We start from the raw sequence: 17,566 nt of genomic DNA, 5'->3' as shown, positions 1-17,566 counted from the left end.
ATGGCAGCATAGGTATTCCCCTGTACTAAGCACAATTCAGCAGGAACAGTCCCCTAAGTTTGCTCATAGTCTGTACAGAGAGATCCCATAAAACTATGGCAGCATAGGTATTCCTTTGTATAAAGCAAAATTCAGCAAGAACAGAAACCTAAGATTTCTCATGTTTAGTGCAGGAGTTACATTTACTTTATGATTTATGATACTGCTGTGAACTAAGATTCCTTTGGATACGTTTAATAGATGCCTAATGATTCACTGAGCAACATTCGCTGTGTTCTTCTGACTTGTGCCTATGTGATTTACAACTGCTCTGATTTCCAGCTAATAATTAGGTATTTAGGTGCCCATCTCGGCACTGCATATAAAAGCTGTCATTTCAAGCCAATTTAGGCTGAGTACACAGAGATCAGAATTAAATGAAATATGCAGAGAGCATACCGTTCTCACTAATGGGAATATGCCCTTGACTTTATTATATCCTACACTTTGTTGGAACTGGTGTCTCAAGGCTTATTTTGCCATCTGTGACTCAAGTTCTATTTGATATCAAATTTTATTGTCGCCGTACACTGGTCGACAGTCCTTGGTCTTTTGTTTTTCTAGTTCACAGAAATATAGACATTTCCCTTTGGATTCATTTCAATAATACTTTTTCTGGGTTCTATGTCTTCTAGACAGCCAACAGTTTGCTTTGGGCAATATTCAACATCTCCCGTCACCCACACATTCAGAAGAAACTTCTAGAAGAAATTCAGAGCATATTGTTACCAAACCAGATCCCCACAGCAGATTCTATCAGAAACATGCCATATCTAAAGGCCTGCTTGAAAGAGTCAATGAGGTGAGTGTCCTCTGAGAATGAAAAATCAATAATTTGATATAACATACGTTTATTTTTATACTGTCCACATAAAGACCTTAGGGGAAGTGGCAGTAGGGCAAGATGGAGAAAGAAGGACATTATGGTGACAGGTGACAGTAGGGCATGATAAAGACAGAGAAAGTAGGGTAGATAAATCAAGATTGTAGTATGAAGGAGAAACGACAAGTAGGGAAAACAGAAGGTCATGATGGAGACTATTGGGAACGTTTGAGACCGCAGGGGAAGATGGCGAAAGTAAGTTAAGATGGAGACAGTAGGGGAAGATGGAGAAAGTAGGGTAAGATGGAGAAAGGGCAAGTAGGGAAAACAGTAGGGCAAGATGGAGACAATTGAGGAAGATGGAGACAGTAGGGTAGGTTTGAGACAGTTGGGGAAGATGAAGACAGTAGAGGAAGATGGAGACAGTAGGTAAAGATGGAGAAAATAGGGCAAGATAGAGAGAGGAGAACAAGACAGAAACAATAGGATAAGCTCTAGATCATAGCGCAAGAAGTCAACAGCTAAAGGGTGATAGGATGGATAATCTTGTTTCATATAAACAATGTGGCCCCACAATATTGGTGTTACCTCAGGCCAGAAGACTAAAAAAAAACAAACTCGTTTGGATAATTTCATATACATCTTCATCTTCACAGGATTACTCCATCGGTTCCCTTCACAACCCGAACCCTGGATAAAGAAACTGTTCTTGGAGATTACAAGTTGCCAAAGGGGGTGAGTCGTGGGTGAAAGGATTAAACGGACATTGTACAACTGAGTAGAGATGTCGCGAACTGTTCGCCGGCGAACTTGTTCGCGCGAACATCGGGTGTTCGCGCTCGCCGGAAGTTCGCGAACGTCGCGCGACGTTCGCCATTGTTGGCGCTTTTTTTTGCCCTCTCACCCCAGACCAGCAGGTACATGGCAGCCAATCAGGAAGCTCTCCCCTGGACCACTCCCCTTCCCTATAAAAACCGAAGCCCTGCAGCGTTTTTTCACTCTGCCTGTGTGTGCTGAAGAGATAGTGTAGGGAGAGAGCTGCTGCCTGTTAGTGATTTCAGGGACAGTTGAAAGTTTGCTGGCTAGTAATCGTTTTGATACTGCTCTGTTATTGGAGGGACAGAAGTCTGCAGGGGTTTGAGGGACATTTAAACTTAGGTAGCTTTGCTGGCTAGTAATCTACCTTCTACTGCAGTGCTCTGTATGTAGCTGCAGTGGGCAGCTGTCCTGCTTCTGATCTCATCTGCTGACTGCTGCAATAACAGTAGTCCTTGTAAGGACTGCTTTTATTTATTTTTTTGTTGTTTTACTACTACTACTACTACTACTACTATAAGAGCCCAGTGCTATTAGTCTAGCAGTGTTGGGGAGTGGGACTGGTGTGCTAATCTGCTGCTCCTAGTAGTTCAGCAGCACCAACTTTAATTTTTTTTTTTAATATTCATTTTTTTTTATTTTACTTTTTTTTATTTTACTACCGCTGTAGTAGTGTATAAGTTGACCTTTTAGGCATTATTTGCCCTGTAGGCATTATTTGCACAGTGTTTTCTTCAACCCGCCATCGAGCTGTGTGACCTTGTTCACATTCTGTCTAAATATCCATAATATTACCGTCTCCAGAAAAAACACCGGAGTCACTTTTTTCAAGCAGCCATAATATATTTTACGTAATCCGTATCCACCGCTGTAGTAGTGTATACGTTGGCCTTGTAGGCATTATTTGCACACTGTTTTCTTCAACCCGCCATCGAGCTGTGTGACCTTGTTCCCATTCTGTCTAAATATCCATAATATTACCGTCTCCAGAAAAAACACCGGAGTCACTTTTTCAAGCAGCATTCATATATTTTACGTAATCCGTATCCACCGCTGTAGTAGTGTATACGTTGGCCTTGTAGGCATTATTTGCACAGTGTTTTCTTCAACCCGCCATCGAGCTGTGTGAGCTTGTTCACATTTTGTCTAAATATTGATAATATTATCGTCTCTAGAAAAACCACTTGAGTTACTTTTTTTCAAGCAGCATTCATATATTTTACGTAATCCGTATCCACCGCTGTAGTAGTGTATACGTTGACCTTGTAGGCATTATTTGCACACTGTTTTCTTCAACCCGCCATCGAGCTGTGTGACCTTGTTCCCATTCTGTCTAAATATCCATAATATTACCGTCTCCAGAAAAAACACCGGAGTCACTTTTTTCAAGCAGCATTCATATATTTTACGTAATCCGTATCCACCGCTGTAGTAGTGTATACGTTGGCCTTGTAGGCATTATTTGCACACTGTTTTCTTCAACCCGCCATCGAGCTGTGTGACCTTGTTCCCATTCTGTCTAAATATCCATAATATTACCGTCTCCAGAAAAAACACCGGAGTCACTTTTTTCAAGCAGCATTCATATATTTTACGTAATCCGTATCCACCGCTGTAGTAGTGTATACGTTGGCCTTGTAGGCATTATTTGCACAGTGTTTTCTTCAACCCGCCATCGAGCTGTGTGAGCTTGTTCACATTTTGTCTAAATATTGATAATATTATCGTCTCTAGAAAAACCACTTGAGTTACTTTTTTTCAAGCAGCATTCATATATTTTACGTAATCCGTATCCACCGCTGTAGTAGTGTATACGTTGACCTTGTAGGCATTATTTGCACACTGTTTTCTTCAACCCGCCATCGAGCTGTGTGACCTTGTTCACATTTTGTCTAAATATTGATAATATTATCGTCTCTAGAAAAACCACTTGAGTTACTTTTTTTCAAGCAGCATTCATATATTTTACGTAATCCGTATCCACCGCTGTAGTAGTGTATACGTTGACCTTGTAGGCATTATTTGCACACTGTTTTCTTCAACCCGCCATCGAGCTGTGTGACCTTGTTCACATTTTGTCTAAATATTGATAATATTATCGTCTCTAGAAAAACCACTTGAGTTACTTTTTTTCAAGCAGCATTCATATATTTTACGTAATCCGTATCCACCGCTGTAGTAGTGTATACGTTGACTTTGTAGGCATTATTTGCACAGTGTTTTCTTCAACCCGCCATCTAGCTGTGTGTATTATCGTTTCCAGAAAAACCAACTGAGTTTTTGTTGTTGTTGTTGTTTTTTTAAAAATAATGCCAGGCAAAGGCAGGCCGCCACGCAGAGGCCGTGCTAGGGGCCGTGCTGCTATGCAATCCTGTGGCCCTAGCAAATTGCCCAGTTTTAAAAAGCCAATGACCCTGAACTCCCAAAATGCTGAAGAGGTAGTTGACTGGCTTACACAGCACACCCCATCCTCTACCGTTTCTAAACTTTACCACAACATCCTCCTCATCCTCCACTGCTATGGCCACCCCACGTAACACTTCCTCCACCACCGGTGCCCCTTCTTCACTGGGGTCAGAGGAGTTATTTTCCAATGAGTTTCTTGAACTGAGTAATGCGCAACCATTATTGCCAGAAGAAGATGAAGGAGATGAGGACCTTACACCAGATTTAATTCTGGCAGAGAACACGATAGAGATGGACATAATGAGTGATGAGGAGGAGGTCCCCGCTGCTGCTTCCTTCTGTGATGTGTCAGAAGAAATTGATGCATCTGAGGAGAATGATGATGAGGAGATTGATGTTTTGTGGGTGCCTAGTAGAAGAGAGCAAGAGGAGGGTAGTTCAGATGGAGAGACGGAGAGTCAGAGAGGCAGTAGGAGAATAAGACTTAGAAGAAGCAGGGAGGACAGCCCGCAGGGATCAGCAGGGCAACAACATGTATCGGCACCTGTGTTCAGCCGGCCAACGCACCCGCCATTGCCGCCAATACCGCCAACTCCGCCAACTTCTACTGTTACCGCCAGATCGCACACTTCCAAAAAGTCAGCAGTGTGGGATTTTTTTAATGTGTGTGCCTCTGACAAAAGCATTGTAATTTGCAATGAGTGCAGTCAGAAACTGAGCCTTGGTAAGCCCAACAGCCACATAGGTACAACTTCTATGCGAAGGCACATGAGCGGCAAGCACAAAGCACTTTGGGAGCAACACCTCAAAGGCAACAGGCAAACTAAAAGCCACACTCCTTCTGGTCCAGCATCTTACTGCTCTACCTCTGCTCTCCTTGACCCGTCTGAACCACCCTCCACTCCGCCTTCCACCTTGACCACCTGTTCCCATTCCCAGTCATCTGCCACCAGCCAAGTTTCTGTGAAGGCCATGTTTGAGCGTAAGAAGCCAATGTCTGACTGTCACCCCTTGCCCGGCGTCTGACAGCTGGCTTGTCTGCACTCTTAGCCCGCCAGCTTTTACCATACCAGCTGGTGGACTCTGAGGCCTTCCGCAAATTTGTAGCAATTGGGACACCGCAGTGGAAGGTACCCAGCCGCAATTTTTTTTCTAAAAAGGGAATACCACACCTGTACCAACATGTGCAGAGCCAAGTTACCGCATCTCTGTCACTTAGTGTTGGGCCAAAGGTCCATATGACTACTGACGCATGGTCCTCCAAGCATGGTCAGGGCAGGTATGTCACCTACACTGCCCACTGGGTGAACTTGGTAATGGCTGGGAAGCAGGGAATGGGTAGCTCAACAACAACAGTGGAGTTGGTGTCACCGCCACGGATTGCACGCGGTTCTGCCACCACCTCTACTCCTCCATCGCTCTCTACCTCGTCTTCTTCTTCTTCTTACTCTGCTGCTGGGTCCTCCTTCTCCTCCTCCACACCTGTGCACCCCCAGCTCCCCCTAGGCTATTCGACGTGCCAGGTACGCCGTTGTCACGCTGTCTTGGGGATGACGTGCCTGGAAAGCAAAAACCATACCGGATCTGTACTCCTGTCATCTCTGCAGTCACAGGCCGATCGGTGGCTGACCCCACACCAACTGCAGATCGGAAAAGTGGTGTGTGACAATGGAAGCAATCTGTTGGCAGCGTTGAGACTAGGCAATTTAACACATGTGCCCTGCATGGCACATGTGTTAAATTTAATAGTCCAACGTTTTGTCTCCAAGTACCCAGGATTCCAGGACGTTCTCACCCAGTCCAGAAAGGTGTCGGCCCATTTCAGACGTTCCTACACAGCCATGGCACGCCTTGCTGACATTCAGCAGCGCTACAACATGCCAGTCAGGCGTTTGATTTCTGACAGCCAGACTCGCTGGAATTCAACGCTCCTTATGTTGGAACGTCTGCTGCAACAACAAAGGGCCGTCAACGAGTACCTTTTTGAACTGGGTGGTAGGACTGGATCTGCACAGCTGGGGATTTTTTTCCCCCGTTACTGGGTGCTTATGCGCGATGCCTGCAGGCTCATGCGACCTTTTGAAGAGGTGACAAATATGGTCAGTCGCACCGAAGGCACCATCAGCGACCTAATACCCTTCGCTTTCTTCCTGGAGCGTGCCGTGCGACGAGTGACAGATGAGGCTGTAGACCAGCGTGACGAGGAGCTGGAAGCGCACGATTTCTGGTCGGAATCACCAGAACGAACCCAGGCACCTGCTGCAACGCAGGGAGAGGTGCCAGAAGTGGAGTCAGAGGAGGAAGGTGGCTTTGTGGAGGAGGAGGAGGAGGACCAACAGGAGCAGGCTTCCCAGGGGGCTAGTGGTGACCTTTTGGGGACCCCTGGTCTTGTACGTGGCTGGGGGGAGGAGACCGTGGATGATGCAGTCCTTGATAATGAGGAAGCGGAGATGGATAGCTCTGCATCCAACCTTGTGAGAATGGGGTCTTTCATGCTGTCATGCCTGTTGAAGGACCCCCGTATCAAGAGGCTTAAGGAGAAGGACCTGTACTGGGTCGCAACGCTACTAGACCCTCGGTACAAGCATAAAGTGTCAGAAATGTTACCAACATACCACAAGTCCGAAAAGATGCGGCATTTACAAACCAGCCTGCAAAACATGTTGTACAATGCTTTTAAGGGTGATGTCACTTCAGGAACTCATCAACATTCCAGGGGCAGAGGTGCCAGTAATCCTGCCACGAGCACACCTGCAAGGACAAAGCCCTTTGGCCAGTCTGTAACGTCAGACATGCAAATGTTTTTCTGTCCAAGGCAGCGCCACAACCCTTCTGGATCCACCCTCAAAGAACGCCTCGACCGGCAGGTAGCGGACTACCTGGCATTAACTGCAGATATCGACACTCTGAGGAGCGATGAACCCCTGGACTACTGGGTGCGCAGGCTTGATCTGTGGCCAGAGCTGTCACAATTTGCCATGAACCTCTTGTCTTGCCCAGCCTCAAGTGTGCTCTCAGAAAGGACCTTCAGTGCAGCAGGAGGGATTGTAACTGAGAAGAGAACTCGCCTAGGTCACAAAAGTGTCGATTACCTGACCTTTATTAAAATGAATGAGGGGTGGATCTCGGAGGGTTACTGCACGCCGGAAGACTTGTTCTGACTTCTATGCAGCTGTCCTTCTCTTCAAGCCTCATGACTCCACACACAGCTGTCCTTTAGCGTCCTCCTCCTCCCTCCGCCACCGTTACAAACTAGGGTGCAAACCCTACTGGTTTAATTTTTTCTGGCCTCTGTGCTTCAGTGGCTGCAACCAAAAAAACTGGGCAAACAATGTCTACAAGGTCAACGTATGGCAAAAAATGACTATTTTCAGCATTTATATGGCATATTTTTTCTGGCAACTGTGCTTCAGTGGCTGCATCCAAAAAAATGCATATTTTCTGCATTTATATGGCATAATTTTTCTGGCCTCTGTGCTTCAGTGGCTGCAACCAAAAAAATGCATATTTTCTGCATTTATATGGCATAATTTTTCTGGCCTCTGTGCTTCAGTGGCTGCAACCAAAAAAATTTATATTTTCAGCATTTATATGGCATAATTTTTCTGGCAACTGTGCTTCAGTGGCTGCGACCAAAAAAATGACTATTTTCAGCATTTATATGGCATATTTTTCTGGCCTCTGTGCTTCAGTGGCTGCGGCCAAAAAAACTGGGCAAACAATGCCTACAAGGTCAACGACGTTGACCTTGTAGGCATTGTTTGCCCAGTTTTTTTGGCCGCAGCCACTGAAGCACAGAGGCCAGAAAAAATATGCCATATAAATGCTGAAAATAGTCATTTTTTGCCATACGTTGACTCAACGTATATGGCAAAAAATGACTATTTTCAGCATTTATATGGCATATTTTTTTCTGGCAACTGTGCTTCAGTGGCTGCGACCAAAAAAATGCATATTTTCTGCATTTATATGGCATAATTTTTCTGGCCTCTGTGCTTCAGTGGCTGCAACCAAAAAAATTTATATTTTCAGCATTTATATGGCATAATTTTTCTGTCAACTGTGCTTCAGTGGCTGCGACCAAAAAAATGCATGTTTTCTGCATTTATATGGCATAATTTTTCTGGCCTCTGTGCTTCAGTGGCTGCAACCAAAAAAGTTTATATTTTCAGCATTTATATGGCATAATTTTTCTGTCAACTGTGCTTCAGTGGCTGCGACCAAAAAAATGCATATTTTCTGCATTTATATGGCATAATTTTTCTGGCCTCTGTGCTTCAGTGGCTGCAACCAAAAAAATTTATATTTTCAGCATTTATATGGCATAATTTTTCTGGCAACTGTGCTTCAGTGGCTGCGTCCAAAAAAACTGGGCAAACAATGTCTACAAGGTCAACGTATGGCGAAAAATGACTATTTTCAGCATTTATATGGCATATTTTTTCTGGCAACTGTGCTTCAGTGGCTGCGTCCAAAAAAACTGGGCAAACAATGCCTACAAGGTCAACGTATGGCAGTTGTTTAAAGAGAACAGCAGATTACTAGCCAGCAAAGCTACCTAAGCTAAAATGTCCCTCAAATCCCTGCAGACTTCTGTCCCTCCAATACAGAGCAGTATCAAGCAGATTACTAGCCAGCAAACTTACTATCATCTGTCCCTGAAATCACTAACAGCTCTCCCCCTACACTATCTCTTCCAAGCACACACAGGCAGATTTTTCAGATACATTTTTGCCCTTGATCCCCCTCTGGCATGCCACTGTCCAGGTCGTTGCACCCTTTAAACAACTTTAAAATCATTTTTCTGGCCAGAAATGTCTTTTCTAGATGTTAAAGTTCGCCTTCCCATTGAAGTCTATGGGGTTCGCGAACCGTTCGCGAACCGCTCGCGTTTTTGCGCAAGTTCGCGAATATGTTCGCGAACTTTTTTTCCGACGTTCGCTACATCCCTACAACTGAGTTATGAATTTCCTGAGCAGAATAAAAATGATTTTAGTAAGAAGTAGTTTTAATTTAATATTAAAAATTTAAATCTTCCTTTTTTAATGCTACATTTGGAGAATTTTTATCCTTAGGCTTTTGGTGGTCTACAGGGTTAGTCTTTTAGTTTCTCTTGGCAAACTCACGTGGCAGAAGCAGTAGTAGGGCTGACTATGGGTATTTTGGGAAATATTATATAACTGCTAAACAAGGATTAAGAAAGATATTGGGCTCTCTGAAGCCTCAGGGAAGGAATTTGAGACAAATATCAAATTACTCATATGTCTTAGTTTCACAGACTCCTTGGCCTACAGCTCATATAAACTCACTAACCTATCCAGGTCTTGACTAGACCAGACACTTGAGTTTTTATAAAAAGTTAAGGTATATTGCCAGAATAACCAGGGCAGCCTCATCTCTTCAAGCCACATGCAGAGTGCACAGAGAACTTCTAGACGTTATGACTTTGTGACTTTATATTTGTGCCCAAACTCGGTAGTGGTTATTTAATAAATAAGGCACCATGGCTAAAATAAATTTTTGGAAGTTTATATACAATAACCAAGAAATGTGTCCTTTTTTAGACTGTACTGACCATAAACAGTCATGTTCTGGGATCGAACCAAGAATGCTTTGATGACTGGAACCAGTTCCGACCTGAGCGTTGGCTTGAGGAGAAGAACTCTATTAACCCCTTTGCTTACATCCCATTTGGCATCGGGAAAAGAATGTGTATCGGACGGCGACTGGCTGAGCTGCAGCTCCAGTTAACACTGTGTTGGGTAAGAGCTCATCATAATTAGCTGCGTATCAAGTTTGATAGCCAGAACTGTCAGCAGTTGTGTCTTTATGATATCTCTAGGCAAACCCCGCGAACCCCTTGCTTTTCTTTAGAAAGTGTTGAACCTAATGACTTCTTTAAAATAAACAAAGAGCTGTATGTGCTTCTCAGATCTCATCATGGCACAACTGCTTCTGAGAAACATTTTTGTCATCATTTTTTTGAAGGGATCCTGTCATCGGAAAACATGTTTTTTTTCCAAAACGCATCAGTTAATAGTGCTACTCCAGCAGAATTCTGCACCGAAATCCATTTCTCAAAAGAGCAAACAGATTTTTTATATTCAATTTTGAAATCTGACATGGGGCTAGACATTTTGTCAATTTTTCCAGCTGCCCCCAGTCATGTGACTTGTGCCTGCACTTTAGGAGAGAAATGCTTTCTGGCAGGCTGCTGTTTTTCCTTCTCAATGTAACTGAATGTGTCTCAGTGGGACATGGGTTTTTACTATTGAGTGTTGTTCTTAGATCCACCAGGCAGCTGTTATCTTGTGTTAGGGAGCTGTTATCTGGTTACCTTCCTATTGTTCTGTTGTTTGGCTGCTGGGGGGGAAAGGGAGGGGTGATATCACTCCAACTTGCAGTACAGCGGTAAAGAGTGATTGAAGTTTATCAGAGCACAAGTCACATGACTTGGGGCAGCTGGGAAATTGACAAAATATCTAGCCCCATGTCAGATTTCAAAATTGAATATAAAAAAAATCTGTTTGCTCTTTTGAGAAATGGATTTCAGTGCAGAATTCTGCTGGAGCAGCACTATTAACTGATTCATTTTGAAAACATTTTTTTTTTCCCATGACAGTATCCCTTTAAACTATTTCTAAATGTTATTTTAACAAATTCTTTTTTTGTTTTTTTTTTAAATGACTGTTCCAACCTTGTTAATGTTTTCAATAAAATGACATTTGTTCTCCAGATATGGGCAAAAACACTATTTTCTGTAGGGAGATTAATTGTTATTTTTGACAAAATGGAAGAAAAAAACAGCCTACCCTATAGTTATCCATGCAGTTCCATTAGATGTGAGGATAGGTTTGGTTTAATTTATAATGGGTGGCAAGAGCCCCGTTGAGTTGGAGGCATACCCTAGGATGTTAGGGAGGTCCTCATTGGTGAACCACCTCTGCATGGAGGTGGTATACAAATAAGTAATTAGCAATGTTTATTCTCTTGGATAGTCCACTTGGAAGAGAATAGATGATACAGGGAAGTTCTGGTGAAGAACCCTGGAGTAAGGAAAAAGATTCCAAAAGGGGGGGGCCATATGAACAAGGACTAGACTTGATAGTCAGGGCTATTTTCTAGGGCAGCATGCAGCTTCACCAAGGAGTGTAGAGGGTCAATACCCTGCACAAGAATCTTGTGTGCTGTGTGACTATTATTTCACTGCGTCTTTAATGAGCTATTAATTAATAAGCATATGGCAACATTTACCTTTACAGGATACATTGAAACCATAAAAATCCCATTCATGTTACACCACTTTGATGATATCAATAAAGTGTCCCCATCAAACTATGGTTTTAACACATTTTAATACATTCAGCTGGTGTTTTCTGCTAATTTTGCTAAATTGAGAAATTTATGGGCCTCCAATAGGCAGGAGATATTTTTTTTCCTAGCAAATTGTTAAGAGGAGGAAGATGGACAGTAATATTGCTTCAATGTCCATTTCAGCTGATTAGGAAATACAACATTGTGGCAACTGATAGCGACCCAGTGGAGACACTACACTTGGGGACGCTGATGCCCAGCCGAGAGCTTCCAGTAGCGTTCCACAGGAGATAAAGGAAGGTGAGTTCATTATTTTCAATTAGCCTTGACTATATTTTGACTTCAAATGACAACCTAAAGGTTCTAAATGTTCTCCAAACAAGCAGATCAGTTCTGAATTTGATTTCCAGCTAATCTAGGTTGCAATCTGATTGGCAGAACCTACTGGCTTTAAACTCTTTATTTACATTTTGATTACTCTCAATGCTAGTATGCCAGATCGATTTCCAACTGCACATCAGACCTAATGCCCTTATGCCCATTATATCTGTTATACAGCTATGGGATCTGTTATCTGGAAACCCACTATCCAGAAAGCTCTGTATTACGGAAAGGCCATCTCCCTTAGACACCATTTTATCCAAATAATCCAAATTTTCTCTGTAATAATAAAACAGTAGCTTGTACTTGATCCCAACTAAGATATAATTAATCCTTATTGGAAGCAAAACCAGCCTATTGGGGTTATTTAATGTTTACACGATTTTCTAGTAGTCTTAAAGTGTGAAGATTCAAATTATGTAAAAATACATTATCCGGAAAACCCCAGGTCCCAGGCATTCTGGAATTCAGTTCCTATACCTGTAGTAGAATACTTGAAAGCATTTTCATGACTTCAGTTAAGAGGTCAGTCTGATGCTAAATAAGGGTGAGATTTGGGGTGAGTGCTTATTTGTGCCCTGGGTACCCCTGGAACTATAGCAGGGTGACTGTTACCCCAAAGTTTCTATATATCTGTAACCTTGTTATGAGCTAAGGGGACCCAGTCTGAAGGTCAGTTAGGGGGAGATTTGGGGTGAGTGCTTATTTGTGCCCTGGGTACCCCTGGAACTATAGCAGGGTGACTGTTACCCCAATGTTTCTATATATCTGTAACCTTGTTATGAGCTAAGGGGGCCCAGTCTGAAGGCCAGTTAGGGAGAGATTTGGGGTGAGTGCTTATTTGTGCCCTGGGTACCCCTGGATCTATAGCAGGATGACTGTTACCCCAATGTTTCTTTATATCTGTAACTTTGTTATGAGCTAAGGGGGCCCAGCCTGAAGGTCAGTTAGGGGAAGATTTGGGGTGAGTGCTTATTTGTACCCTGGGTACCCCTGGAACTATAGCAGGGTGACTGTTACCCCAATGCTTCTATATATCTGTAACCTTGTTATGAGCTAAGGGGGCCCAGTCTGAAGGCCAGTTAGGGGGAGATTTGGGGTGAGTGCTTATTTGTGCCCTGGGTACCCCTTGAACTATAGCAGGTAACTGTTACCCCAATTTTTTTTATATATTTGTAATCTTGTTACAAGGTAGTGGAGCCCAACCTATATATATATAGCACAATTTTTTATGATTTTTTTTTTTTTAGATCTGTAAAATTCTAGAAGATTCAGAAGGGCAACTTTTTAGGGAACAAATGAATTGAATATGAATTGTAAAGCTACCCTAAATCATTTAAGTTCCCCTTTACACACAGCTGTTTTGGCACAGTAATAGAGAGAGAGAAAGAGAATATAACCTTTATTTCTGGGAACCAATCTATTATATTGAGCTGCTGGACAAGCTGTACCGTGAAGGTTCAGTAGCTGGGAGCACGTCGGATCACTTGTAGCTTTTATTTAAGGATCATTTTTCAGGTTTATGACTTATACGTGTGCTTGTATCATAAAAGCATCAGGGGCATCAAGGTTCGTGAATGGTTCCTGGAATCCAGATTTGCACTGAGCCCTCTGTGAACTTGTTGTGCGGAGTTTTATTTGCAACAGCAGATTTTGGTCATTTCCAGTATTGCCCTTGGATGAAGTTACCAACACCAGAACATGCTGTAATTGCTCTTATCTTTCTCTTTCCTTTTTTTATACTTTTTTTTTGCTTGTGAAGAGAAACAGATTATAAACCAATGGACTAGTTTTATTTTGCATACAGAATATTTGTTTGTCTGCTTTAAGGGAAAATATGCCCCATGTTGACACGAGATCATTCATTTGAGGTTATGCAGGAACCTGATTCTACAGATTGAAAAGAAACCATGAAATGTCTGTCTCTGCTAACTGGAACCAGTTCCCCACCCCCTTTAGCTCACAGTGTAATGCAACCCCTTCATCAGCTTCTTCATCTTGAACTGATGGATTCTGGGACTTGAAGTCCTTCTGCTTTCAATAGTGGGTGATGCACAGATTCTCTAGAAAGCAGAGGGACCTCAAGGTGCATAGGGTCGGACTAGGCCGACGGGACACCTGGAAAAAATTCAGTGGGCCCGGCTCTTGGGGAGTCCTGCAGCGGGTCCGCAGTAACCCGTGGGTTACCCGCAAAAACCCATCGGTACCCTGCGGGTTGCGGGTAGAAGTTCCGGTGCAGGTAAAGACACGGGTCGGCGGTTCTGCAGGTTTGTGGGCAGCAGGTCTTCTCAATATCGATATTTACTCCTTTTTTCTGGTCATGTCTACTTCTGATGACGTCACTTTGGGTTTACAATGACAGCACTTCCTGTTTTACTCATTTTTTTCTGATCGGTACCCTGCGGGTTGCGGGTAGAAGTTCCGGGTGCGGGTGAAGACGTGGGTCGGCGGTTCTGCAGGTTTGTGGGCAGCAGGTCTTCTCAATATCGATACTTACTTCTTTTTTCTGGTCACGTCTACTTCCGATGGGTTTACAATGACAGCACTTCCTGATTCTTGATGGTCAGCGGGTCGTAGGTCCAGGTTGCGAATAAGGTACTTGCGGGTCGGGTAGTGGCTCTAATCGGATAAGAATGCGGGTTGCGGGTCCGGGTTACGGATCACAGGTTGCGAGTACGGGTGCCAAAAAATGGACCCGCGCAGGACTCTACCAGAGGGCCCAGACCTGCACCCTTTAAACATGAACTTCAGGTCTCGAAAAAAAATAGTACGCTTGTACATGTGTAATTGCGACAAAAACCCAGTAGAGGGGAGAAGAAGCTATTACGGGTTGAATTCTCCTTTAAGGGCAGCTCTTCTGGCTGCCACTACCTCCCTGAAAACACCAGTATGATGGATATTATTTAGGGGTACGATGTTGATAGACATTTATGCAATTTGCCACCATTGTGACACTGGCTATACAAACTCCCTATTCCTTTTCCACTAACTCACTATTTTATTGTGTATTTGCAGGTGAGGAATGAAGGGAATTTGTTTACACGCGCTCCTATACTCTTCGGCACTGACGTTCATGGACAATAATGTTACCAGGCTTTAAACTGGCGAGCAGGATATGTTTACAGGCAGTCACAATGCTGAAGTCAACTGATGGCACTGACGGGAAAATGGGACGGTCCATGTGTAAAACCACGTAGCACAACTATGCAACGTGTTTGCTAAAAAGATATGCATGGTATTTGCTCAGCTGAAAGTAGGCCAAACTATGTTGTCGAAGGCTACAGCCGTTCACATTTGCTGCAGAGATAAAAGGAGCCCTCTACCTGCCAAGTGATTATATCTAGAGGGCAACTATAATAAAACAAACAAACAGCCACCCAACCCTTTTATGAGAACTCGCTGGCTGGTGTTTATTGTATATTGTGCTCAGTTTACAAAACCATATTTAACATACAAAAATGAAATCATGTTTTTGGGACACTGCTCTTTAGATTTGCCACTGGCTTATTTTTAACAGAATTTCAGAGCAGAGACCCTGAACTGTAGCCAAAAAGTTGATTATTTGTTAAAACGATGTCGTGGAACAGAAACTGCTCTTCTGGCTATATTTGTGGCTCAATCTGGTGATCTATAAATTTGAACTTTGCCTGAAGTGTGATGTCTTTCCACACCAAATTGTTGACTCTAAAAAGGTTAGATAAAATGGCAAATTGGCTGTGTTTTTACATAGTTTTAGGGTCAGGGCACACGCTCAGGTTCGGGGAGATTAGTCGCTTAAGTTGCACAAAAAACCATGTGTACTGCAACGTAATATAGGGGCTACCAATTGCTAATAACATTCCACATTTTGCACAGCCAAACTTTAATTTTTTTTTTTAAATGACTCAAAATGCTATGGTCTCAAATTATTTGTGAAAAAACAATCATAAAATTTTCCAGAATTAGTCCCACTTCCAGTTCACTGGCTTAGGTGGCATTTGAAAGAAATGGGAATTTGTCTTTTTTGGTCTTTGTATTAAAAAAAGCATGAAAAATCATTATTCCTCAAAAAAAAAAAAAAATTAAAGCGAATCATGCAAATTGCTCATGTAAAATGACCACACGATTTGGTTAAGTTTTTTTTTTAAACAACTGTATTTGTATTGTAATTCGTATAGAAAAACAAATAAGATTAAGGGGGTTATTTATCAAAGTCCGAATTTATCTCAATATTTTCTGCTTCAAACTCGGGTTTTTTACGCTTATGTATTACATTTTACCGAAAATTTTGATTCGATTTTCAAGATTTTTTTCGGATTTTTTACTCGAAAACTCAAATTTTTGGCCTAAAACTTCAGGATATTGCACGAAACCCAGCGCACATCAAAAAATTATGGGGACTTCTCCCATTGACTTATATACAACCTCGACAGGTCTGAGATGCCAGCTTTTCTGATTCTGACTTTTCCATCCTCAGGATTTAATAAATTCCGAAAAATTCTTGATTTTTTAAAGCCCAATTTTATAAAAAAAAATTTTTTGCATTCGGAGTTTAGTAAATAACCCCCTTAATCTTTTTCAACAATATTTATATGGACTGACGTAACTCTGGCTTCTGCATGTTTAGAATGACTTTTCAATTGGACTTTGTTGTTACGCTGTAAATATGTTTATGTATGTTTGATATTGTGCTCTGAATAAAACACTTATTTTGAACTTTGTGTAAACTGCGTCGAGAGGTTGTGCAAGTACTGGTTGTATGAAAACTGGCAACAATCCTATATCAATTTCTGTTGAAAAGTCAAATAGTTTTCCCAACTATTTCTCCCTAAATTGTGCTTATTTAAGGGGAATACTTGTGCTCATATAGTTTTTATAGTATCTCTCTGTACAGGGTATTAGCAAACCTCTAGAAAAGCTGCTATTACTCTTGAGGCTTATTCTATGTAAACATATCAATTTGCACTTCCCTTACCAAGGAACTTTCTGAGATTTCTCCTGGTTGCTAAGATAGTACATATTATGGCTGATATGGGGAACTTTAGGGGTACATGAGTATAATGGTGGCAACATCGAGCTTCCACTATTATGGGAGAACTGTGTTTATGTTTGGAGGCAATGCATTTGTATTTCTGAGTTGCCTAATAGGACTGAAAGACCCATTAGTGTGAGACATGGCACTGAATGTGTATTTACTGTTAGTTAAGTGCCCAGTTAGGGTGAGATATGGGATAAGTGCAGATGTGTGAACTGGGTACCCCTGGAACTATAGCAGGGTGACTGTTACCCCAATGTTTCTATATATCTGTAACCTTGTTATGAGCTAAGGGGGCCCAGTCTGAAGGTCAGTTAGGGTTAGATTTGGGGTGAGTGCTTATTTGTGCCCTGGGTACCCCTGGAACTATAGCAGGGTGGATGTTACCCCAATGTTTCTATATATCTGTAACATTGTTATGAGCTAAGGGGGCCAGGCCTAAAAGCCAGTTAGGGTGAGATTTGGGGTGAGTGCTTATTTGTACCCTGGGTACCCCTGTAACTATAGCAGGATGACTGTTACCCCAATGTTTTTTATATATCTGTAACCTTGTTATGAGCTAAGGGGGCCCAGTCTGAAGGCCAGTTAGGGTGAGATTTGGGGTGAGAGCTTATTTGTGCCCTGGGTACCCCTGTAACTATAGCAGGATGACTGTTACCCCAATGTTTTTTATATATCTGTAACCTTGTTATGAGCTAAGGGGGCCCAGCCTGAAGGTTGGTTAGGGTGAGATTTGGGGTGAGTGCTTATTTGTGCCCTGGGTACCCCTGGAA

The 17,566-nt window shown here is 42.6% G+C and overlaps 1 protein-coding gene across 2 annotated transcripts in view; it reads left to right on the top strand.

Annotated features, from left to right (window-relative positions):
* cyp24a1.L (cytochrome P450 family 24 subfamily A member 1 L homeolog) overlaps window positions 1-15,989 on the top strand; it is a 46,262-nt gene extending 30,273 nt beyond the window's left edge. The window contains exons 8-12 of one of the 2 annotated variants that reach the window (XM_018234945.2): window positions 675-841; window positions 1,519-1,597; window positions 9,649-9,846; window positions 11,582-11,698; window positions 14,795-15,989. In XM_018234945.2, coding sequence (XP_018090434.1) covers window positions 675-841; window positions 1,519-1,597; window positions 9,649-9,846; window positions 11,582-11,692 — 555 coding nt within the window. In that variant the 3' untranslated portion in view covers window positions 11,693-11,698; window positions 14,795-15,989. The remainder of the gene's footprint in view (window positions 1-674; window positions 842-1,518; window positions 1,598-9,648; window positions 9,847-11,581; window positions 11,699-14,794) is intronic. The other variant, XM_018234944.2, reaches the window with a different exon arrangement.
* Window positions 15,990-17,566: the final 1,577 nt, after the last annotated feature.

The sequence above is a fragment of the Xenopus laevis genome, chromosome 9_10L (assembly GCF_017654675.1).
Source record: "Xenopus laevis strain J_2021 chromosome 9_10L, Xenopus_laevis_v10.1, whole genome shotgun sequence".
Classification (NCBI taxonomy): Eukaryota; Metazoa; Chordata; class Amphibia; order Anura; family Pipidae; genus Xenopus; species Xenopus laevis.
Note: the sequence above shows the minus strand (reverse complement) of the source record. Positions and strands in the feature narration are given on the sequence as shown.